This window comes from Bos indicus x Bos taurus, chromosome 7, assembly GCF_003369695.1.
Source record: "Bos indicus x Bos taurus breed Angus x Brahman F1 hybrid chromosome 7, Bos_hybrid_MaternalHap_v2.0, whole genome shotgun sequence".
In the NCBI taxonomy this organism is placed as follows: Eukaryota; Metazoa; Chordata; class Mammalia; order Artiodactyla; family Bovidae; genus Bos; species Bos indicus x Bos taurus.
In genome coordinates this window covers 106136932-106160984 of record NC_040082.1, presented here as the reverse complement: position 1 = coordinate 106160984, position 24053 = coordinate 106136932, and the positions used below count along the sequence as shown (strand labels likewise).

Genomic DNA, 24053 nt, shown 5'->3' with positions numbered 1-24053 from the left:
GCAACAGAGACAAGCTGGAGGGCCTGGGAAAGGGAACCGCGGGTCCCGGGTGCGGCCTGCTGGTGTTCGCTGTGCCCCATGTCGGGGACACAGCCTGGTGGGGTGAAGGGGCCCAGGGTGAGCAAGGGCATGCGAGCGGGGACGAGGGATGGGGGCACAGGGCCGCTCCGGACCTTCTTGGGTTCAGGCCTGGCGGGCGGCAGGCCAGATGCCCGTTCCATCTCTACCCCGCCCTCCCGCGCCTGGGTTTCCTCCACTGGAAAATGAGCCAGAGCGCTGGCCCGCCTCCAGGACGCGGCGCGACAACGCCGGGACTTGTACACCGGAGGTCGACGCCGCCGCTGCCTCCGGGGGACCCAGCTACCGCGCGCCCCGAAATCGTAAACGCCGCGCCCGGTCCCTGCGGGGCGGAGCTAGCGCCGGTCCCGCCCCTTCGTCCCAAGAACTCCCGCCAGCGCGCCCCCCGGCCCAACTGCAGCGCGTGACGCGGGGCGCGCGGCTCCGGCGGCCACCGTGGGCGGGCGCAGACTGCCGGGGCGTCCGGGAGCGGCGGCATGGCGGCGGCGGGGTCGGCGGGGCCCGAGCCCATGCCGAGCTACGCGCAGCTGGTGCAGCGGGGCTGGGGCAGCGCGCTGGCGGCGGCGCGGGGTTGCGCGGACTGCGGCTGGGGGCTTGCTCGCCGCGGCCTGGCTGAGCACGCGCACCTGGCGCCGCCCGAGCTGCTGCTGCTGGCCCTTGGCGCGCTCGGCTGGACCGTGCTGCGCTCGGCGGCCACCTCGCGCCTCTTTCGGGTCAGTGCTGCTGGGGGTTAGGACATGGGGGCCCCCGGGCTGGAGGAGCTCGGGCCGCGGAATCGTGGGCCGCCGCGTGCCCTATCGGTCAGGAAGGGGTGGGAGTGGGGGTGGATGCGGGGGTGTGACTGGGCCGGGGAAGCGTGGGACGTGGGGACCCCGAATCGGGTAGGGTGTTCAAGATGGGGAACCGATTCGGTCAGTGAAGCACAAGGAGGCCCCGGGAGGTGGGAGGGCCTTGGCTGCTGCGCAGTCTTTCGGACCCGGTGGAGCCGGAGACCGAGGAGCGGAGGACACAGGAGGAGAAGGTTCGGCGCACAGGGGCCTTCTGCGCTTTGCTTCTCCGGGTCATGGGGGGTGCTCTCCGAACCGTATTGGTGTCCTGGGTCGGTGCGGCGGTGGGACTGGCTTGTCCGCTGCTACGGGGAAGAGGCCGGAGCTGCCCGGTCGCTGTAGCTCGTCTCTCTGGAATCAGCGCCACCCTCTGATCAAGGGCTGCAAAACCCGGGGCTCCCTGACGACGCCGCGTTCTCAGTCTTTGGGAGAGATCGCGCGGCCTGGGTCCTCAAAGCTGGACTGTATGGCCCCCAAGGGGTCGCGACCGAACTACTGAATTTCCGGCGAGCCTGGGAAGGCCACCTCCCCCACCTGGAGAGTGACCGGGGGTGACATTGGTGCCTGGACTCCCTCCCTTCCTTGGGGAGGGGTCGCTGCTGTGGGAGCTTGTGGGAAGGCGTTTGGACTCATCGCTGGGCTGTGACTCCCCTGAGGACCAGCAAGGATCACTCCGCCCGTCTGACCAGAGCTGGCAGGGGGTGCAGGGACAGAGTGCCCAGAGCCAACAAAGGGGCCTTTCTCTGCTGGCGGGGAAGAGGCTGGCCCTTGTTAAGTCAAGGCTGCTTGTCCCCACCCCCATCTGACCCACATGATGGGTAGAGACCCCAGCCACCACCCTGCTCCAGGGAGGGGGCGGCAGGCATGACGAGAGCCCCTCCATATGTAAGCTCTGGTCCCAGTCTGGCTTTGTGGCTTCCCCCACCTTACTAGTTTCCAGCTGGGAGGTGGGAGGTCCAGGAACACCAGAGCCTGGGAAGGGGATACGGTCCGTTTGGGACTACCAGGCTGGAGCAGGCTTCCTCCTCACTTACTGAGGGAGCTGGGCAGGGGACAGCAAGGTCACAGCGCCCCCACTTTTGGAATCCCCGGAGGTCTGGCACTCACTCCAAATTTGTGGCTCGCCCTTCCCCAGAAACGGGTGGAGGGGCTGCCTTGTCCTCCAAAGCTCATCTTTTTGGCAGTTGTCTGGTTGCCAGGGGTTACTGGAGCTGGCTCCAACTGTCTCCATGGCGACTATTGGTGCTCCAGCCCCCTCAGCCTCGCCTCCGGGAAGGGGGCGGGGCTTGGCCGGCCGCTGTGGAGCCCCGCCCCCAGGGAGATTGAGGCTCTGCTCCCAGGACTCCAGGGGCTCTGAGCCCCTTAGATTCCTCCACGTCTCACCGTTGCATGCCCCCACTTCTCTTGTGCCTTCCCCGATGTCCCTCCAGGTCCCATCTTTGATGTCCTTTCCCTCACCCTCTTTCTTCCTCTCCTGCATCCTCCCTTCCTTTGTCGCCCTGCATTCCCAGGACTTGCCCCACATCCCTACGCCATCTTCCACAGCCCTTTGTTCCTCTCAGGTCTCCCCAGATTCCACCTCTGAGGCACCTCCTTCCCCTCAAGTTTCTCCCCCTGGCGGTCACTGGATTCCAGCCTCCTGTGTCCCCCACAAATGCCCCCAAATTTGCCTCCATGCTCTCTTCACAGGTTCACCCCCACCGCCCCTTCCAAATCTTCTCTTTAATCCTCCCTCCTCCCTGTCATACCTCCAGCTCCTATTGAGACCCCCCCACCCCCAGTCCCCTGGACTGACCCCACGATCTCCCTGGCTTTACACCTACATGTCCCCTTCCTCTGCTCACAGCCTCCCCTCACGTTTCCTCTCAGGTCTCCCCCATCACTCCCCTCCCCAGGCCACTGACTGGACAGCTGGGCACTAAGTTTAGCTCTTGGCAGGCACTCATGGGCTCTGGTTACGTTCCAGGAGGCTGTGGGGACCTGGCCTGGAGTCCCTGGGCTTCGGTTTCCCTTTCCTGGAGGAGTGGACCTGGGCCCCCAGTGCTGATGGCCCACCCACCTTCTCACCCATAGCCCCTAGCCAAGCGGTGCCGCCTCCAGCCTAGAGATGCCGCCAAGATGCCTGAGAGCGCCTGGAAGTTTCTCTTCTACCTGGGCGCCTGGAGCTACAGCACCTACCTGCTCTTCGGCACTGACTACCCCTTCTTTCACGACCCACCCTCCGTTTTCTATGGTAGGGCCCCTCCCAGGGTGGGGCAGGTTGGGGGAGGGCTCTATTCGGGACATGGACACTCATGAGACTTCCCATACTGGACATCAGCCCTGAGACAATGGCGATCAAGGGGCCTGTGGGCCAGGAAAGGGGGCACCTGACCCTGTGTCAGGACACAAGGAGACATCCTAGAGGAGGGGTACCCCTTGTGTGGGTCCTGGCAGTCAGTCCGGCAAGTGGAAAGGCCCTGGGGCATGCATGAGCTTGATATGTAAAGATGAGAGGAGGATGGGCAGGAGCTTGAGTTTCATCCTAGATGGGGTGGGTTTGTGGATTATAAGAAACTTCTGGCTCCCAGGAGATGAATCCTGGGTAAGAAGGGGAGCCGGGCCCAGAGGGCAGGCGAAAGACCAGTGTGGCTTGGACCAGCTTGGCAAGGAGGTATAGGTGAGGAGAAGTGGCTGCATCCATTGGGTGGATTCGATGTGGAAGTCTGCTGGCCTGAGCTCTGGGTGGGGGGTGGGCAGGAAGGTGACTGCAGTGTCGTCTGTCACCAACCGGCAGGCTGATAGAGAACAGTCTGCAGTGAGGGTCAGACTTCGCTCCCCTTGTGCTGACCACACAGGCCATGTGTCTGGGACACGCATGGGTGTGTTTCCTGCCGTGTGATATAAACATCCTGAGAGGGTTCCTGTGGCACCAGGGAGCTGAGCATGGAAGCCCTGTGTGTCTGTCTTTCTGGGACCCTGCTGTCCACAGGGCCACTTTTCCCATGTCATGCATCCCTGGGGGGAGGTTTTAGTTGTCATTTGATTTTCTGAGAATGAACTGTAATTGAACTCTCTCAAAGTTTTGGGCATGGACTTGCCTCTGGCTCCTCCTCATAAATTATTCTGTGAGACCACACTTGCAATTTAGCTACTTGTTTGGGTGCCCATTTATTGAGCACCTACTGTGTACCAGGTGCTGTTCTGGCACAACTGGGCAGGTCAGAGAAAGGGCCCTACCCCTGTGTTTGGGGTAGCAGACCATGAAATAGCAAGTCTGTTAATGGTGACAAGTACAGACGAGAAATCTTGAGTGAGGAGAGGAGAGGGGATATGGGGTGTCTGGGAGGTGGGAAGAAGGGCATTTTCTACAGGGATGGGGAAAGCGTTAGCTAGTGTCCAACTCTTTGTGACCCCATGGACTATATATAACCCACCAGGCTCTTCTGTCCATGGAATTCTCCAGGCAAGAATACTGGAATGGGTAGCCATTCCCTTCCCCAGGGAATCTTGCTGATCCAGAGACTGAACCCAGGTCTCCTGCATTGCAGGCAGATTCTTTACTGTCTGAGCCACCAGGGAGGCCACAGGGATGGGAATGGTCCCGCCAAAGGTGACTTCTGTGTGGGGACTGGGAGGAGCCGGGGGCAAATAGGAGATGTAAAGGCTACTGTCAGACAGACACGCTACTGGCTAATCAGAAACAGCAAGGAGCCCAGTAAGCTGGGGCAGGGGCACTGGGGGCCTTAACCAGAGGGCGGAGAGCAGAAGCGGGGGCATCGACAGGATGACTTGAGGGGCTGAGGGCGGGAGCTGGTGTCTGTGGCCAGAACAGGGTTGAAGCAGGGAGAGAAGTGGTTAAGAACTGTTTTAAGGGGATTCCCCCTGGTTGCCCAGTGGTTAGGACTCTGCTTCCACTGCACAGCGCACAGGTTTGATCCCTGGTCGGGAACTAAGATCCCGCATGCCGCTCAGCATGACCAAATCTAAAAAAGAGAGAGAGAGAGAGATCATATCATTAAGAAATTTTTTGAAAGCAGAATTGATAGGATTCACTGCCAAACTGGAGGTGAGTGTGAGAGCGGAGGAAGGTGGGGCTGATGCTGGGGTCTAGTGGGGTGGAGGTGGGGCAGGTTTGGGGAGACCAGGAACTGATCCTGGAGATCGAGGAGGGGGATGAGGCGACGGTGATGTGGAGAGTCCAGAGCAGCAAGGGAGTGTGTGTGGAGACAAGGTCAGAGGTCCCTGGACTGCCCCCCTCCAAATGTGCCAGGAGGTACAGACGCAGCCCGGATGGGGAATTATCTGCTTCCCATTTCCCTCTACCCCAGATCCGGGGCCCAAGGCTGGAGAGGGGATACTCGCTCCCCACTGTACCAGCCTTGCCTATGCGATAGGTGGAAAAGTGGGTGTCCAGTTTCCACAGAGGGCGCCTCTATGTCCCTTCCTTCTCAAGAGGGACAGAGGCACCTGGCAGGTGCGGGGTGGGGGGCTCCCTCTGCTGACTGCAGCGCTGCTACGTGCCTGCACCCACAACGTGCTGAGAGAGCCTCCTAAGACTGTGAGTTCGGCTGCCGAGTCTCGGGAGCCCTGGGCGTGTTAAAGTTGAGGGTGAGTGATCTGTCGGGTGTTTGGCATTCTTTTAATTAGTTACACATAACAAAGAATCAACTATTTAATTTTATTTATTAATTTATTTGGCTGTACCATGTGGCTTGCAGGATCTTAGTTCCCTGGCCAGGGATTGAACCCATGCCACCAGCAATGAAAGTGTAGAGTCCTAACCACTGGACTCCCAGGGAATTCCCAGAATCAATGGATTTTAACCAGTCACAGAAAGACAAATATTGTGTGATTCTACTTATATGAGGCACTTAGGGCTTCCCTGATAGCTAGGTTGGTAAAGAATCTGCCTGCAATGCAGAAGACCCCGGTTCAATTCCTGGGTTGGGAAGAGTCCCCTGGAGAAGGGATAGGCTACCCACTCCAGTATTCATGGGCTTCCCTGATGGCTCAGATGGTAAAGAATCCACCTGCAACACGGGAGACCTGGGTTTGATCCCTGGGTTGGAAAGATCCCCTGGAGGAGGGCATGGCAACCCACTCCAATATTCTTGGCTGGAGAATCCCACGGACAGAGAAGCCCACCAGGCTCCCGGGCTCCTTTGTCCATGGGGTCACGAAGCATCGGACACAACTGAGCGACTAAGCACAGCACAGGATTGTCAAGTCCACAGAGACAGAAAGTAGGATGGTGGGGGACTGGGGTTTGGGGGAGGGGGAGCAATGGGAGTATCCAGTGGGAACAGAGTTTCAGTTTTACAACATGGAAAGAGTTTGGGGATTGGTTGCACAACACTGTGAATATACCTAGTGCTACTGAAATTAAAAGTGGCCTAGATGGTACATTTTATGTTATATATACTTTTAGCACAATTTTTCAAAATTCACCATTTTGAAGTGAGCAAGCAATTCAGTGGCAGTTACACAGTCAGTGTTGTGCAAGCACCATGTCTGTCCAGAACATTCCATCTTGCCCCAAAGGAGACCCATCCCCATTAGCAGCTCCCCATCCTCCCTCTCTCAGCCCCAGGTAAGCACTAATCTGCTTTCAGTCCCTACGGATTTGCCTGTTGTGCTCATTTCTTCTACATGGAATCATTGGTTTGTGATTATCTGTGACTAGTTTGTGTCTGGCTTCTTTTACTCAGCATAATGTTTTTGAGGTTTATCCACATTGTAGTGTGTTAATGTTTCTTTCCTTTTTGTGGCTGCACAATATTCCACTGTGTGAATTTATCCCATTTTGTGCATCCCTTCACCTGCTGACGGGCACTGGGGCTCCTCCCCTTTCCTGCCATGAACATGGGTATAAAGGGCCCCTGTCTTCATTTCCCTTGGCCGTAGGCCGAGTGGGCTTGCCAGGTCATGGGGTCTGTGTATTCCCAGCCATTGAGGTGGCTGCGGGGAGAACGGACCGTCAGGCAGTCAGGAACTGGCTCTGGAGGCCGGGAAGCTGGGGCAGTGCTGGGAGGAGATGGCAGTGCCTGGTCCAGGGCGGGGGTGGGGGCAGGGACCAAGGAGGGACCCTCCGAGAGGGGCCCACGTGGATCTCTGTTGCACGAGGGGCTGGGGCACAGGCGAAGGCTTGTCACTGGAGGAGGCAGCAGAGGAGGCAGCTAGGGGATAGGGCTCCAGGGGGACCTGAGTCTAGCTCCAAGTCATGGAGGCAGAGGGTGGGAACAGGAGGCCTGGGATGGAGCCCGCGGAGGCCATTTCAGGGGTGCGGTGAACAGAGGAGGAGCTGCAGACAGCACGGCACAGCCTGGAGTTCTAGGTCAGATCAGGCAGAGACTGGTGATGGGCTGAGGAGGAGAGGAGGGAGCTGGTAGAAGTAGCTGAGGGTCGGAGTCACCGGGAAGGCTCAAGACCGGAGTGTGGGTGGGCGCATGTGTCGGGGGTGCAGGCAGAGACTGGTGATGGGCTGAGGAGGGGAGGAGGGAGCTGGTAGAAGTAGCTGAGGGTCGGAGTCACCGGGAAGGCTCAAGACCGGAGTGTGGGTGGGCGCGTGTGTCGGGGGTGGGCGGGGGGTACTACAGGAGGAGGGGAGGTGGAGCCGGGCCTGCTGTGCGGGAGCACCCACACTCACAGGCACTGGCCGGCACAGCGAGGCAGGGGCACCTCCATCAGTCTGGATTTGCTGAGAGGGTCTCGAGCAAGCCTGGTGAGTAAGAGAAACAGGAAGGGGGCCTGGGGCAGAGTTGGAAATTCTGCACAGGACTGATTCCAGGGCTGCAGTTCAGTCGGTCAGTCGTGTTCAACTCTCTGCAACCCCATGGACTGCAGCACACAAGGCCTCCTTGTCCCTCACCATCTCCCAGAGTTTGCCCAAGTTCATGTGCATTGAGTCGGTGATCCCATCCAACCTTCTCATCCTCTGTCACCCTCTTCTCCTCCTGCCTTCAGTCTTTCCCAGCATCAGGGTCTTTTCCAATGAGTCAGTTCTTCGCATCAGGTGGCCAAAGTATTGGAGCTTCAGCATCAGTCCTTCCAATGAATATTCAGGGTTGATTTCCTTTAGGATGGACTTGTAGGAGTCAATTTGAGGGTAGGAGCACCTTTTTCTGTAGATCTAGAATTGGTCTAAACGGTAATGCCTATTCTTAATGATGGGTGGAGAGTGCGTAACAGAAGGCCAGTGACCAGCACACCTACAGAGACACGTGGCACCCCCCTGGCGTGAGGGGGTGAGTGGGGTCACTTGGGGGTCCCAGAGGCCCTGTGAGTCCCTGACGGCACGGTGCGGCCCTCCCCAGACTGGAAGACGGGCATGGCAGTGCCACGGGACATTGCAGTGGCCTACCTACTACAGGGAAGCTTCTACGGCCATTCCATCTATGCCACACTGTACCTGGATGCTTGGCGCAAGGACTCAGTGGTCATGCTTGTCCACCACGTGGTCACCTTGGTCCTCATCGTCTCCTCTTACGCCTTCCGGTGAGTCCAGGGGGAGACAGGAGGGTGGAGGGTGCTGGCGTGAGCAGTGGCAGGAGGCTGGCACAGGACAGAGGCTGATCCTTGGGTCAGGCATGGGAGTGTCCATGGGGGAGGTTTCTGGAGAGAGACTCTGAAGTGATGGGGTGAGACAGGTGCAGAGGCCCCCCTGCCCCCACCCCATCTGTGCCACTCTGACCTCTCCTAGATGGCACCCTTGGCCAGGTCACAAAGCAAGTGTTTACTGAACACCTGCCATGTGGCAGGTGCCGCTGGGGGTGCGACCATGAGCCCGACAGACAGACCCTGATGTTCCAGAACCCGCTGTGGCCACCACATGTGGTCACGGTGCTTCAAGGCAGAGCCTGTCCAAGCCACAAGCTGCTGTATATGTAAAAGCCACTCTGATTCCAAGGCAAAGGAGAGTGAAAATACCTTGCAATCCCTTTGTTACCTCATTTACATTTTGAATGACAAGATTTCAGATATACTGAATTATTTAGAATATATTATTAGAATTCATTTTATCTCTTCCACTTTATTTTTTTTTTAACGTGGCTGATAGAAAATTTTAAACGAAATTGGGATCAGCAGATGTAAATAATTACATATAGAAGGATTACTACTGTATAGCACAGGAAACCATATTCAGTACTCTGATAAATCCTAATGGAAAAATATGGAAAAGAATACACACACACACACACACACACACACATACATATGTGTAAGAATGTGCTTAGTCACTCAGTTGTGCCCGACTCTTTGCCACCCCATGGACTGTAGACTGCCAGGCTCCTCTGTCCATGGGATTCTCCAGGCAAGAATACTGGAGTGGGTTGCCATTCCCTTTTCCAGGGGATCTTCCCAATCCAGGGATCGAACCCAGGTCTCCTGCATTGCAGGTGAATTCTTTACCAGCTGAGCTACCAGGGAAGCCTTTATATATATAAAAATACATATATATATAAAACTGAACCACTTTGCTGTACAGCATAAATTAACACAATATTGTAAATCAACTGTACTTCAATAAAATTAAAAAATGACGACATATACAGCTCATATTCTATTCCTACTGGACTAGCCATGCCCTCCAGCACAGTAGCTGCTGGCCACAGGTGGCCTTGTTAATGTTAATTAAACAAATAAAATCACACATTCTGTACTTCAGCGCCAGTATGTGGCTGGTGACTCTGTAGCTGGTGACTGGGTCTCAGACAGTGCAGGTTTAGAACATTCCTATCATTCCTGAAAATTCTATCAGACAGCCCTGCTCTAGAGGGTAGAGTCAGATAACATCCCCTCACCCCCCCAAAAAAGCCCCACATTTATCTGAAGGTGATAACTGGAAAATTCGAGTGGAAAGATGAGGACTGCTGAGGTGGTGAGGTTAGGTGCAGGGGGTTGGGGGTGACAGGTGAGCAGAGACTGAAGGGCGGTGAAGGAAGGCTCCAGGAACACCAGGGATGTTAGGTGGTGAGCACAGCCTATGACTGTTGGGAGCCTGAGCTGTCAGGAGGACAGAGTCGGGACGGAGACGTGACCGAGGCACACGGCCACATCCAGGCTGGACTCAGGCTGCTGGGCCATGCAGCTGTGAGGGGTTGGGAGTGGGGCTCCAGGCTTCTGCAGATCCTGGTGGGGACCCAACCCGTCTTAGGCAAGCCTGCAGATTGTGGCCGTGTTCAGGTTAAATGTGTAAACCTGGGAACATCAGCGAGGCAGTCGTGTTTAAAGTTTGAGGGGTCCTGGACATGTGAGGGTTAGGGGTTACAGAGGGGTCAGGGGTCACGGGTGAGGTTACCCGTCAGGAGGTGAGGAAGGATCAGAGAAAGTACTTCCAGAGAGGTTCCTGAGTCACGAGGGATAGGGTGAGGGCCTGGGTGGGGCTGCCACGGGGTGGACTTGGTCTGGGTGCTACTGCTGACCTAGCCCCGTGAAGGGATGGGCAGGGCAGCCGGGCCAGGGAGGATGGCTCTGAACCCGCCCACAGGAAGCCTGAGGGGGGCGGCCAGGGGGGCCTGTGCTTGGGAGCCTGGGTGTGAGTAGGATCCTATATAACTGGTCCTCTCTGCTCTCCCGCTGTCTTCCCCAGGTACCACAAGGTGGGCATCCTTGTGCTCTTCTTGCATGACATCAGTGACGTACAGCTGGAGTTCACCAAGCTCAATGTCTACTTCAAGTCCCGCGGAGGCGCCCACCATAGGCTGCACGCCCTGGCTGCCGACCTGGGCTGCCTCAGCTTCTGCCTCAGCTGGTGAGGGGAGGAGGCGGGCGAGGTCAGGTCGGAAAGGGGGTGGGGTTTAGATGAGTGGGCGTGGCCAAGCCAGAAGAAAGCGGGTCCCAGAGACGGGGTGGGCCCGGCAGGGAAGAGGGTGGGGTTTAGAAGGGTGGGCGTGGCCGAGCAAGGAGAATGCGGGTCCTAGAGACGGGGTGGGCCCAGCAGGGAAGTGGGTGGGGCCAGCTGGGGACTGGGTAGGGCTTGTGGGAAGGGACAGGGCCAGGCCGGGGAAGCAGGTGGGGCTTGGTGGGGTGGGCAGGGCCTGGCAGGGCAGTAGACGGTGAGAGTCGGGAAGAAGCAAGTGGGCTGGAAAGGACAGAGCAGGAAAGGAGACAGATGGGCAGGAATGAACAAGGATGGGGTAAGGAGACAGGGACAGATGGATGATTCCAGCCGGGACAGGTCAGGCACGGGGTGCGGCCATCCTCCGCTTCTCCCCCACAGCCTCCCCTCCCTCCTGCAGGTTCTGGTTCCGCCTCTACTGGTTCCCGCTCAAGGTCCTGTATGCCACGAGCTACTGCAGCCTGCGGTCGGTGCCTGACATCCCCTTCTATTTCTTCTTCAACGTGCTCCTGCTGCTGCTCACCCTCATGAACCTCTACTGGTTCCTGGTGAGTGAACGCCCACAACGCCTCCCCACCTGGCCCTCCTCAGACGCCTGTCCTGTTCCGGTCCCCGTCCCTGAGGAGCCCTCCAGGTGCAGGCCCTTCTCACACAGGTCCAGTGAGAAGGCCACGTTAGGCAAGGGGCAGAGGACCTGTGGCAGGAGCAGACAGCGGTCAGGAGGCGCAGGGCTCTCTTTTCACCTCTGCCTTCCCCTCCCACAGTACATCGTGGCTTTTGCTGCCAAAGTGCTGACGGGCCAGGTGCGGGAGCTGAAGGATGTGCGGGAATATGACACGGCAGAGGCCCCGAGCCCCAAGCCCCGCAAAGCTGAGTGAGTTTGGAGGGGCCGGCGGCCCTGGTTCATTCCTTTAGCTACTACCTCTGTCTGACAGAGCGCGCGCTGAGGGCGGGCCCTGGAGACGCGGCGGCGGATGAAGCCCAGGTGGACGCTGCCCCCCACCCGGAGCCTCCATTCAAAAGAGAGACGGCAATAAAGGCATGGACCATGTAGCTACAGAGTTAGATGCTGTCGGAACAGACAGCGAGGAAGGTGGGGGCAGAGAGGTGCCTGGTCGGGGCAGAATGGTGAGGGGTGAGATCAGGGTCTCAGTGGTGGGAGCTGTAAGGGCCAAGCCCAGTGGTGAGGGGCGGCCGTTGGCCAGGACTGACAACAGCCTCTAAGCAGGTGGCACTGGAGGTGGGGGCAGGGGGCGCTGTGGGCGCCAGAGCCTGCACTCTGTTCATGCTGATACTCCCTGGCTTCAAGGTCCCTTGAGGCAACCACTGGTCAGCCAAGCAGATGGGGCTCAGGGTTTGGACCCAGGTGGGAGCCATAGGGACGGAGAGCAAAGGGGACCTCTTGAAGCTTTCTGGAGGTGGGCCTGGGGACTTCCAGCCCTGGGATGTGAGCCAGATGGCACCCAAAGCCCCTGGCCTAGAGGGGCCCCAGGGGTGAATGGAGGCAGGCTGGGGTGACTAGCCAGGTCAAAGGCATGCAGCACCCCACAGGTAGTGTGAGGAGTGGTTGAGCAGCAGTGAGGTGGGGGAGAGGGGACCGCTGAAGGCCCCCAGGGTGCTTCCCAGCAGACCTCTGATTTGGCCCCTGGGAGATTGTGAGGGACCAGGCTGGGGAAGATGGTTCCCAGGAAGCAGTGGGCTCAGAGTGCAGTGATGCATGGGTCAGCATGGGCAGTGAGGAGAAAGAGAAAAACAGACCTGAGAAGGGGAGCAGAGAACTGGGGGATGGTCAGAGCCCGGGGTCGAGAGAGGAGTCAGGCCAGGGAGCAGGGATGGTGGACACGAGAAGGCTGGGCAGCAGGTGAGGTCATCCCAGTGGTCAGATCCCAGCTGTGTTGGAGAACTCACCAGACTTGCTCTGGATGTAGGTGAAACAGAAATAAAAGAATCAAGGACGATCCAAGACCTCTGGCTTGAGCTACCATTTACCGAGATGGGACTCAGGGCAGGGCCGTATGCACCCATCGGGGTGGGAGCTGGCAATCTAGTTCTAAGGGTGTTGGATTGTCTGTGTCCAGCAAATTTTAGTTGGGAATTACACATAGAGATCGGTGAGGTCTCACCAAGCAGTCTGATCAACCCTCAAAGGCTTCTGGAAGGAAAGCACTTGCTTGGCCAAGTCTGAAACTCTGAAAGCTCTTTCTGCTGTAAGACAGTGAACTCCTGGAGAGCCCAAGGCAAAGGGAAAGTCAGACCCCCTAGCCACACCCCATTCCCTGCTCTGTCTCCCCCAAGAATGTCCAGCCAGAATGTGGGTTGGGAGGCTGGCACCTCCAGCCCCAAATGACAGCATTCCCACTAGGATGGCAAAGAACAAACTCCATACAGAGATGACAGGGGACCCGGGAATGCTGCCTGAACCTAATCCCTAAGGATAACTAGAATTAGCACAGTTGAGTACAAAACAAGATGGGATAAAAAGCAATGAGAATGTGGGATGTGCCACAAAAGAGCTGGTCGGGACACCTCAAAACTGTCAGGTCATGGAAAACAAGAGACAGAGGAGCTGTCCTAGCTCAGACTGACTGAATGCAGTTGTGGAATCCTGGACCAGAAGAGACATCTGTAGAAAAACTGGTGAAAGTCAAATAAAATCTACTGTTTAGCTCATCGCAGTGTCCCCAGCGTTGGTTTCTTAGCTGGGACAGATGCACTGTGGGGATATGAAATGTCAGCATTTGGGGAAGCTTGGACAAGGCCTGCCCTGGAACTCCTGATGCTATCTCTGCAAATCTAAAAATTATTCTAAAGTTGAAAGTTTATGAAAAATGTAAAAGACCCAAGAGACCAGTCAAAACAGCATCGGACGTTCTGTTACTTTCCTGGGTCTGCTGTAACAAAGTGCTGCAGACCAGGGGGCTTAGAACAACAGAAGGTTCTTCTCTCACAGTTCTGGAGGCCAGACGTCTGACATGAAGGTGTCAACAGGAGCCACAGACTCTCTGAAGGTCTAGGGGAGGGTCCTTGCTCGCCTCCTGCAGTTTCTGGGGCTCCTCTTGGCTTGTGGCTGCATCCCTCGAGGCTCCATTTCCTGTCTCCACAAGGTCTCTTCTCTCCAGCTCTTCTCTTCTAAGGACATTTGTCATTGCATTAGACCACTATCATCTCTTTGCAGTTTCCTTCACTTAATTACATTTATAAAGACTCTTTTTCCAAATAGTCACATTCACAGTTCCAGAGATTAGGATGGGAACTTTTTATCTTTTTAGGGACCACTGTTCAACCTACTGTAGAAGTTGTCTCCAACAATTAGATACAGCTTAAAGGAGAATCAGTAAATCGAAAGCTGTGGAGAAATTATCCAGAATTCAGCTAAACACATGGAAAATATGACAACTCGAATGGTAAGAATTACCTGGCTGAGTTCTAAGACAGACAGGGAAAGAGAACAATGAGAAGACACAACGCTGAGAATTCTTCCAGAAAGTGACAAACCATAAATCATCAGCAGGATGAATAAAAAAGCGTCCTTGCCCCAAACATGGGGCTTCCCTGGTGGCTCAGATGGTAAAGAATCTGCCTGCAGGGTGGGAGACCTGGGTTCAATCCCTGGGTTGGGAAGATCTCCTGGAGAAGGGAATGGTTACCCACTCCAGTGTTCTTGCCTGAGAATCCCATGGGCAGAGGAGCCTGGGAAATGTGAAACAGCCACAGAAAAGGAGATGACCTACAAAACAGTGACGGACTAAAGCAGCAAGGGAAGCTGGAAGACTGTGGAGTCAGATACCACCTCCAACGCTGAAAGAAAGTAACAGAAAACCAGGGATCTTGTGTACAACTTGAAAAACAATTACTCAAGAGAAAAGATACCTGTTGGCTTGAATGAGATCCTGGGTTTTGTCCCCAGCATGCCCATCAAGAGAGAGAGAGAGAAAAAAAAAGAATATCCACAGGAACAAAAATTAAGAATGCTTACCACTTGCAGATCTTCTCTACAAGAATATTTCAGAAAACAAGAAAACTATACCCAAGAGATACATCAGCAGAGAAACTGACACATATCTGGGTAAAATTCTTTTAAATGCCTAATCTCAGAGATTTAAAAGAATTAGAGCTGGGACTTCTCTGGCGGTCCAGTGGTTGGGACTCTGTGTTTCCACTGCACGGTGTGAAGGTTTGACCCCTGGTTGGGAACCAAGATCCCACATGCTGCACAGCCAAAAATTAAAAAAGAATCACAAAGATGCCATGTTTGGGTCAAGCTTAATAAAATAAAAATAAATGCCATGCCCTCCTCTGGGGGATCTTCCCAACCTAGGAATCAAACCTGCATCTTTTATGTCTCCAGCATTGGCAGGTGGGTTCTTTACCACTAACGCCACCTGGGAAGCCCCAGGGGATTACCTTTGGGTTATCTGTGTTAGTCGCTCAGTCGTGTCCAACTCTTTGCAACCCCATGGACTGTAACCCATCAGGCTCTTTGGTCCATGGGATTTTCCAGGCAAGAATACTGGAGTGGGGTGCCATTTCCTTCTCCAGGGGATGTTCCCGACCCGGGTGTGCTACACTGCAGGCAGACTCTTTACTGTCTGAGCCACCAGGGCAACCAACTATAGTGAGTACTTATGTTAACACTCTTAGAGTGTAGAGGGGAGAATGGAACAAAAAACAGGCAGAACAAATACAGAAAAGGAAAGTTAGAAAAAGCAGAATAAGTAATGCAAAATAGAGCTCAGAATCTCAAATAATAGGCATCCAAATAAACCCTTATGGACTCATCAGGACAGTTACGAGACTGGGCTTTTAAATAAACCCACTTCTGACCTGGTTAAAAGACTTCAACTCCAGGATAAAATGCAAGTTGCAAGTAAAGGACAGGAAGAGACATTCGGGTGTAACCTTTGATCTGGAGGAATCTGCACAGTGCAGCCCTAAACCGTGGCGAGAGGGGACCCCGGGAGGTTAAGTCCGTGCTCCCCAGCAGGCAGCTCAGAAGCAGGAACAGGCGTTCTTTTCTGTATTTTTAAACTTAATGTTTATGATGTATTTTTGTCCGTGCTGGGTCTTAGCTGCTGCTCGGGCTTCTCTAGTCACGACGAGCAGGGGCTAATCTCTAGTTGTGGTGCTTGGGCGCTCGTTGCGGTGGCTTCTCTTGCTTCAGAGCGCAGGCTCTAGGGTGCACAGGCTCCGTAGTTGGCGGTTTCCAGGCTCTAGAGCACAGGCTCGGTAGTTGTGGTGCGTGAGCTCAGTTGCCCTGAGGCATGTGGTATCTTCCAGTTCAGGGATCGAATCCATGTCTTCCTGCACTGGCAGGCGGATTCTTTACCACTGAGCCATCAGGGAAGCACAGGGACAGATGCTCTTTTAAAGCACAGAACACTGATCAAAATTGAAAACAAAACAAAACAAAACAGGCCACAGGAGCAACCTCAGTTACTCAGAGCCGGGATCACGCAGACCACGTATGATGAGAAAATTCAGTTAGGTCTGAAAACAGTAAGAAAACGGCGACTGAGAAGCACTTCGAAGGACTCCGGAGTGGAAGAGCAAATCATGTGGCAGGGTGGCACCGATGCCTCCCTTGCTCCTGCTGGTTCTCTCTTCTGACCTGCCTCCACGGGACCCCTCCTGGGCCTCCATCTTCGGGCCCCTGCAGTGACCCCCGCTCCCTGGGCACAACCTCGGCCTGAAGCCCCCGTCATCCTCTCAGGCTGCTGGGAACGCCGTTCATCCAGGCCCCTCGCCCCACTCTGGCTCTGCTGACTTGCCAGCCCCACCTCCCCAGACATTGGCCTTTGCCGCACTCTCAGCAGGCCCTGCTGTATCTTAAGAGCTGAGACCCACGTGTCTGGCCGCAGCAGCCACGTGGGCCAAGGGTCCTAGTGATGCCAGGGTGGTGCCTGCGCTCCTGGGACTCTCCCTTCTCGGCCACCAGTGTCTTCACCATTGTCCCCTCACCTGATGACTAGCCCCCGTGTCCCCGGGAGGAAGATGTCCACCCTCTTGCCTGGCTGGCTGTTTGGTAGCTGGTCCGTCTCCTTCTGAAGCCACCGTCTGGGCCACCGATGTCTACCCCCTTGCCTGCTCAGGGACATTCTGATCAAAGAGAGAAGCCGCCTCTCTGCCCTTCTCTGCCAGTCTGGCCAGCATCTTCCCCACCCCATCCCCCTTTACAGCACAGCGCCCCCCTTGTCTCCCTTCCCGAACCCAGCTCCCTCTGGGATCTTTCCCCCGTCACCCGCTGAGACCACTCCTGTCTGCTCCACTGATGCTAAACAAACCTGGTGGTCCCTTAAACCCCTCCCCTTTTTAAAAACAGTTTTATCGAGATAGAATTCACACACCATGCAGTTTGCCCATTTATTATGTAGAATTCAATGTTTTTGGTCCATCCACAGGGTTGTGCAACCCTCACCGCGGTTTTAGGACATTTTTGTCAGCCCCCCAAAAGAAACCCCATACCCAGCCCGACCCCTCCTTTTGCAATCACCAGTCTGCTTTTGCTCCCCACTTCACTTTCTGCCGCCTTCCTGCTCATGTGCCTGGCTTCTCCCCCACCAGGGTCACTGAATCCAACCCGACTTCCCAGTGCCTCTCCCAGCTCCCAGTGCTGCTCTGAGCGCCATTCTCAGCACCTTCTCAAATATCCAAAATCAACCCCCAGCCCCACTCCCAAACTACCTCTCCTGTACATTTGCCCATCGCAGCTGATGGCAACTTAAAGTGAAAACCTTGCAAAACCCTCTAGAGATCCCCTTCTCTTCCTTCTTCTTATCCGCAAGGAAATATCCAGAAACCCCCTGGGTCCCTGCCTGTCCACATCTCCCTCCAGCTTCCACCCTCACTCTGATTTTTTCTTTCCCTGCAGTGTTGCACTGAGACTAAAAAAGTGTAAATCTGATACTGCAGAGAGGCCATCCTGCCAGAATTGGGTACTCCCCTCCCCCCACAAATACTAACACTGTTTTTGAGGAGGGAGGGGACACTTGGAAGCTTGCGCAGAAAAACAAACCTGAATCACCCCAGGAAAGCTCTGATAAAAAGGTCCAGGGCAGGGAATACAGATCCTTGGAGGTATTAAACCTTCTATAAAAGTATAGGAATTAAAAACAGCAGGAACAGAGCTGAGGCTATCAAACTTTAACAAAGAAGGAACCCCGGGAGGGAAGAAGTGTCAGTGGGACGCTTCCTTGGTAACCATCTTTATCTCACATCAGCCCCCAGCACAGACTTCCAAAAGGTCAAAGATGTCGGTGCAGAAATGAAGGCTGTGCAATCGAACAAGAGCAGAAACGAGAGACTGTGTCGTCCAACAACGAACAGAACTATGAGAAGACTCGAGAAGCCAGGAATCCCACCTATGCTCTGTCTGAAGGACCAACAGGCAAAGCCAGAAGCTATGGGACAGATGGGCGGTCCACAGGGGGCTTATCTCTGATCTCCTAGATAAAGGACTCCTGCGGTGGCAGTGAGAGAGCAGCAACCCACGGAGAAGTGGGCTGAGGGGGAGAGACGTGCTCCCAGGAAGGGCCAAGGGAAGAGCGAATCACAGTGACTGAGACCATCTCCTCGGGAAAGTGCTCATATGAAAGGGTCTGTGGGCTAGGGTGCTCCACACACCAGAGAGCTGCAGGGGACAGTAATCCACATATGTCTGTGAGGATTCTCAGGAAAACTGGTGGATTGTTAGGAGTCATCCAGTCAAACTGAGTTTGCTGTGCTTTCTGATGTCTAGATCATGAGAATATATTTGTTGTTTAGTTGCTAAGTCGTGTTCGACTCTTTTGCGATCCCCTGGACTGTAACCCACCAGGCTCATCTGTCCATGGGATTCTCCAGGCAAGAATAAAGTGGCTTGCCATTTTCTTCTCCAGGGGATCTTCCCAACCCAGAGATTGAACCCACATCTCCTGCATTGGCAGGCAGGATCTTTACCACTGAGCCACCAGGGAAGCCCAAGAATGTATTACTGGCTCAAAAAAATACATTTGTGTGTAAGCTGGACTGTAGAACTCACTTCAGCAGAGACTGATGGATCGATCACGTGCAAAGGCATGAAGAGTTCTCATACGTGGGGACAGGAATGGCCAATGGCCATGACCATTAGGCTGCAGCGAGGTCCATCTTGGCATCAGCAGACTGGCAGTTAAACAGGGTGTAACTCTAAGCAAGGGCTGGCAGGAGCAGTGAGGAGCAGGGCAGACCTGCTGGGTCCAGTAAGGTGGGCCTGGGTAGACCCCTCAGAGCACAGGTCCCCTCCCAGTGGGGAGCCCAGAGATCTACCACTAACACAGGCAGGGAAGATGGAATTAAGGAGAGTGCCAGGGCACATGGGTGCCATCTCAGCTGCACCATTTGGAAAATTGAAGTGCAGGAGCACACATCTTTTTAGACAGTTCAAAAGATGCAAACCATGCACATTGTTAGAAGCTAGGGGTCTTTCTTTGGGATCTCAAGCTGGGTACTTATAGTATTGATTCTTTTTTAAAACACTACATAACTTGTTTTAAGGACATGGAAGCAAAATAGGGGCTGTGGCAGATGTAGACAGCAGGCAGTGGGTGGAGAATCGTGGCCTGGGAAGCCTTTCTTGGTAAGGCTCCTGGAGGTGGGTAGGAGCCTGCCCCACTCCAGTGGGGTCGCAGGGGGCTGTGGTCAATTCTGCCTCCTGTGGAGGCAGAGGTCCAGGTCCTGGTTCAGGCAGAGTTGGTGGGTAACTTGGCCTCCAGCAGCCGCGGGTGGCTCAGGAGGTGGGGAGGGGAGAGAAGGGTTTAATTGTGGGGAGGAGCGGGGACCACTCGCCCAGCAGGCAGATGGCAGGGTCTTTTGGCCTTGTGGGCTGGGAGGAAGGGTGGAGGCGGAGCTGGGAAAAGAGATGTGAAAGGCCAGGAGGGCGGGACAGGGGTGGGGGACGCTCCGCAAGGGCGTGGGGTCCCCAGGCTAACCTGGGCCGGTTCTGGCTCGCAGGAAGCCGCTGAGGAATGGCCTGGTTAAAGACAAACGCTTCTGAACCCCTTCACCCCGGCCTCGCCGCCCAGGACCCAGTCCCGCCCAACCTCGCCCTCGGAGACAAACCACGCGGCTCCCCAACCCGCCCCAAGGACCCTAGCCCTACCAGGCTCCGCCCCCTCTCCCACCCACTCCTCCTTGGCCACTCCCTGGACCCCTGCCCCGCCCCCTGGAGACCCCACCCCCGCAATTGGTCCCTATTCAGCTTCAGGATCGCGGCCACACCCCCCGGGACCCTGACCCAGCCCAGATCTCTCCAGGGACCCCGGTCCCGCCCCCAGCCCACAGGTCAGGGAGCCCGACAGGCCCTGAGCACTCGCCCGGCCGCTGCCTGTGAGGAAGATGCCACCTCTGTGCCGCCGTCCGAGCCGCCGAGTCCTTCTCCTCCTACTGGCCCTGCTATTGCCCTCATCACCCCCGGCCTGCGCTCCCGCGCCCCCGGGCCCCGCCGCCGCCCTGCTCCAGGCCCTCGGATTGCCCGACGTGCCCCGGGGCGCCCCCGAATCCCGGCCCGTACCCCCTGTCATGTGGCGCCTGTTCCGGCGCCGGGACCACCAGGAGGCCAGGGCGGACCCGCGGAGGATGCCCCCGGGGGCCACCTTGCGGCCGTGCCACGTGGAGGAGCTGGGGGTCGCCGGAAACATCGTGCGCCACGTCCTGGACCGCGGTGAGTGGGGTCTGCGCTGGCGGCGTGGGTCTGGGAGGCCGAAGAGCCCTGAGAATCCCCACCCATCCCGTCCAGCCTGCAAGCAACCTGGGCTTCAGTACTCCATGCGGTCCTGGGCGTGGACACCTGTGGGGACAGGGGATGGGGGACAGCGAAGGGAGCGGTCCGAAAGCCAGGCTCTTCTACTCAGAGCCGGGCCCCCTGGCTTGCAGATGAAGCCCTGCCCCCACTCCATCACAGCCCCTCTGCCGCTTCACACCACTTGATGCCTTCCTGCTGATGCCACCCCGCCCCAGCATCGGTTCCCCTGGCCCCAGGCGGGCTTTCGTTCATCCCCCACTCGCCGATCTCCACCCCCCGCCCCCGCACGCGGCCCCCTGTCTGCCGAAATCCCCAACCGCGGGTTGACCCAAACTGGGTAGGGCCTCTTCCTCGTAAGTGATGCCCTGCCCCCACCCCCTGGCGCTTCACAGCACTTGACGCCTTCTAACAGACGGTGCGCCCCCACCTTCGGACGCTCACCTTTCTCTGCAGTCCCCAACCCAGGCCCCCCTCGTGGGCCAGCCAGCACCGCGAAGGGACCCAGCGCCAGCCAAGCCCTCTCCCTTTCTTCCCAGGAGCCGCCGCCCGCCCCCCGGAACCCGCCTCAGCTGCAGGGCAGTGCCCTGAGTGGACCGTCGTCTTCGACCTGTCGGCCGTGGAACCAGCCGAGCGCCCGAGCCAGGCCCGCCTGGAGCTGCGCTTCGAGGCTGCGGAGGCGACAGCGGGGACGACTGGCGGCTGGGAACTGAGCGTGGCGCCGGCGGGAGCGGGCCTCGGGCCGGTGGGGCTCCGCCAGGTGGTGCCCACTCTGGGACAGCCGGTGCGTGCTGAGCTGCTGGGCTCCATCTGGGCCCGCAACGCCTCGGCGCCCCGCAGCCTCCGCCTGACGCTGGCGCTGCGTCACCGGACCCCCGCGGCCTGCGCGCGCCTGGCCGAGGCCTCGCTGCTGCTGGTGACCCTCGACCAGCGCCTGTGCCACCCCCTGGCCCGGCCCCGGCGCGAGGCCGAGCCCCCAGTGGGTGGTGGCTCTGGGGGCTCGTGTCGCGCACGGCGGCTCTACGTGAGCTTCCGCGAGGTGGGCTGGCACCGCTGGGTCATCGCGCCTCGCGGCTTCCTGGCCAACTACTGCCAGGGCAAGTGCGCGCTGCCTGCGGTGCTGTCTGAACCTGGCGGGACTCCCGCGCTCAACCACGCGGTGCTGCGCACGCTCATGCACGCGGCCGCCCCCGGCGCCGCCGGCCTGCCCTGCTGCGTGCCCGCGCGCCTGTCGCCCATCTCCGTGCTCTTCTTCGATAACAGCGACAACGTGGTGCTGCGGCACTACGAAGACATGGTGGTGGACGAGTGCGGTTGTCGCTGAGGGGCGGGCGGGGCGGGGGGGGGGGGGCGTTAATAAACACTCCGTGGTCCGCGCAGCTGGCCCCTCTGCTCTTGTTACCTGGCCCGGAGGGTGGGGGCTGGCAGCCACTGACCATCACCGTTGACCACGAGGGTAAAGGGTGGGGGTTCCCAACAATGATGCCATGGGAGAAACCATCCCGGAGCCCAACATCTAACGTGCCCGAAGCCTAGGAACCGCCGGACCCAGGCCCAGGCCCATGCTCCCCTTTCCATGCCCCGTCTCAGCTTTGTCATCAAGGTGGCTCTGAACCCCACATCCCCAACCAGCCAGACCCCCAGGGCAAGTGCTCTGCCACACACCCCTGCAGTTATCCAGCCCCAGTGTGAAAGCAAGAGATGTTTATTAAGATTTTATTGGTGACAAAAGAGCTTAAAACAAATTGACCAAAAACCAAAAGTCGCATTGCCTTGGTACAGATGTTTTCTAACTTGGGGAACTTATAGTAACTGCTGCTAAGAAGGTGGAGAAAAAAAGCAAACAGCACAAAGCAGAGGCAAAGCATTCCAAGGAACAGAACAGGGTGGGTGTGTCACCCGCGGGGACGGCGCACAAGGGGTCACAGCAGAAACCTATCCGAACTATGCAGCTACCAAAAGAAGTGGGGGCCGAAGGCCCTGCAGCGAAGGTGATAAATAAGAGGCCTGCCACACAAGGCGGCCTGTGCCCCCACCCCTGTGTGCCAGAGGAAGGGGGCCTGCGTCCCCTCTCCCCCGTGTGCCAGCTGGAGGCTGTGGGATAAGGCACACTGGGAGGGGGATGGTGGGGTCAGGGGCACCAGGGCCTGGACAGGCAGGGTTAGGGCTAGATGGTCCCCAACCAGGGCCGGCCAGGGAGGCCAAAACCCCACCGTGTGCAAAGAGCTGGGCGTGGGGGCCTCTGCCAGCAACAGTAACTTCAAGTTGCAGTGCAGACCCAGGCAGAGGCCCTGTGTAACGCCTGATGTGACAAACTCAAGCCCTTTAGCACAAAACCAACGTATTTTGGAAACTTACTCCCTTCTCCCCCCACAAATGACCCCAGCTCATCGAAGCTGTGCCCACGTGTAGAGTGGCTCCAAACTAGTGGGGCAGGTGAGGAACAAGGTGGGGGTGGGGGGCGTTCAGTGACTCCCAACTGGCCTCAGGGTGGTGGGGGCCTCCCTGGGGTCGGGGACGGGTCCTCCTGACTGCCGCCTTTCACCAAATCCTCAGGAAGGACCCTGGGGAAGAAGCAACTGGCCGGGGAACAGCCACCTTCCGGCCTTCCAGCCTCACGGCCAGTCCTGCCCGAAGCCCCTCCTGTGGGGCCAAGTCCATGGCGCACCGGAGCGCTCTGCTTCGTGGGAGTCCAGCAGGGCCCTCGGAGCTGCCTGCCCGGCCCAGGACTGTGCTCCCTCACTGCCCTGATGCGCTGGGAGAAGCTGCTGGAAGCTAAAAACTGAAAACAATCCTCGTCCCATTGCAGGTGTTGATTCTAATCTTGAGTTTGTGTTGGCATGTTTAAACTTCGTTTCTGGAAGCTTCTCACATCTCCCAGGCCCACCATTAAGATTTGAGAGACAAACTCAGGAAAGTATATTTTTCAGTACTCCTTAGAAAGAATTTTTAAAAAACAAACAGAAAAACACAAACCACCATATTTTCTTGAAATGAAAACCCTCCTAGAACGCAGGCAGCATGAGCGCGGCGGTATCAGAGCCGGTGTGGACAGAACCCACACTCTGTGGGGCTCTCCCGGCATGGCCACCACTGCAAGCAGCCTGCTCAGCACAGAAACGCGAAGTTTTTTCCTGCTAAAACGTAGTCCCCTTTCAATAAAAGAGAAAAAGAAAGAAAAGAACAGAGGAAAGGGCTACTCTGAGATGAGGGTCTTCCTCCCTCCGCCCTGGTCGCAGACCCAGGTGTGGATGCGGCGGGCGAGCTGGGCTCCTCGCGAGCGGGGCTGGCGGGGCTCGCTGGCGGCGGTCCTCCGTGGCCGCCCCACCTCCCGCTCTCCCTTCGTCTCCTTGCCGCCACGTGCCAGCAGTGGGCGCTCGCTCTGCCTCGGGCTCCTCTCTCCCTCGGGTGCTCCTCTCCCTCTCCTGTTGCTCACAGTGGTGCTTCAGTTTTAGCAGTGGAAAACAGGTATCCATTTATTTTTATTTTTTATTACCCAGAATAAGATGCTGATGGACTAAGCCACATAGCTTAGCTCTTCCGCTGCCACCTGTCAGGGAGAGAGGGAGGGCAA

At 57.0% G+C, this 24053-nt stretch overlaps 3 protein-coding genes across 5 annotated transcripts in view; 2 read left to right on the top strand and 1 right to left on the bottom strand.

Annotated features, from left to right (window-relative positions):
• The first annotated feature begins 321 nt into the window (after positions 1-321).
• On the top strand, positions 322-20178 carry CERS1 (ceramide synthase 1). Its single transcript, XM_027548346.1, has 7 exons — positions 322-791; positions 2979-3138; positions 8201-8381; positions 10477-10638; positions 11126-11273; positions 11490-11599; positions 19693-20178. The coding sequence occupies exons 1-7, from the start codon at positions 555-557 to the stop codon at positions 19733-19735; spliced, it is 1041 nt and encodes a 346-aa protein (XP_027404147.1). The 5' UTR covers positions 322-554; the 3' UTR covers positions 19736-20178.
• Positions 20000-22332, top strand: GDF1 (growth differentiation factor 1). Its single transcript, XM_027548345.1, has 2 exons — positions 20000-20401; positions 21019-22332. The coding sequence occupies exons 1-2, from the start codon at positions 20077-20079 to the stop codon at positions 21801-21803; spliced, it is 1110 nt and encodes a 369-aa protein (XP_027404146.1). The 5' UTR covers positions 20000-20076; the 3' UTR covers positions 21804-22332.
• Positions 22169-24053, bottom strand: part of UPF1 (UPF1, RNA helicase and ATPase) — a 33579-nt gene continuing 31694 nt past the window's right edge. For 2 of the 3 annotated variants that reach the window (XM_027548343.1, XM_027548342.1), the window contains exon 24: positions 22169-24029. The gene's annotated coding sequence lies outside the window, so the exon portion shown is untranslated. The remainder of the gene's footprint in view (positions 24030-24053) is intronic. The other variant, XM_027548344.1, reaches the window with a different exon arrangement.

Coding starts and splice junctions, on each gene's coding strand:
- CERS1 (XM_027548346.1), top strand. CDS start 555: ATGGCGGCGGCGGGGTCGGCGGGGCCCGAGCCCATGCCGAGCTACGCG. Junction 3,139..8,200: donor CCCACCCTCCGTTTTCTATG/GTAGGGCCCCTC, acceptor GGCCCTCCCCAG/ACTGGAAGACGGGCATGGCA. Junction 11,274..11,489: donor TGAACCTCTACTGGTTCCTG/GTGAGTGAACGC, acceptor CCCCTCCCACAG/TACATCGTGGCTTTTGCTGC.
- GDF1 (XM_027548345.1), top strand. CDS start 20,077: ATGCCACCTCTGTGCCGCCGTCCGAGCCGCCGAGTCCTTCTCCTCCTA. Junction 20,402..21,018: donor GCGCCACGTCCTGGACCGCG/GTGAGTGGGGTC, acceptor CTTTCTTCCCAG/GAGCCGCCGCCCGCCCCCCG.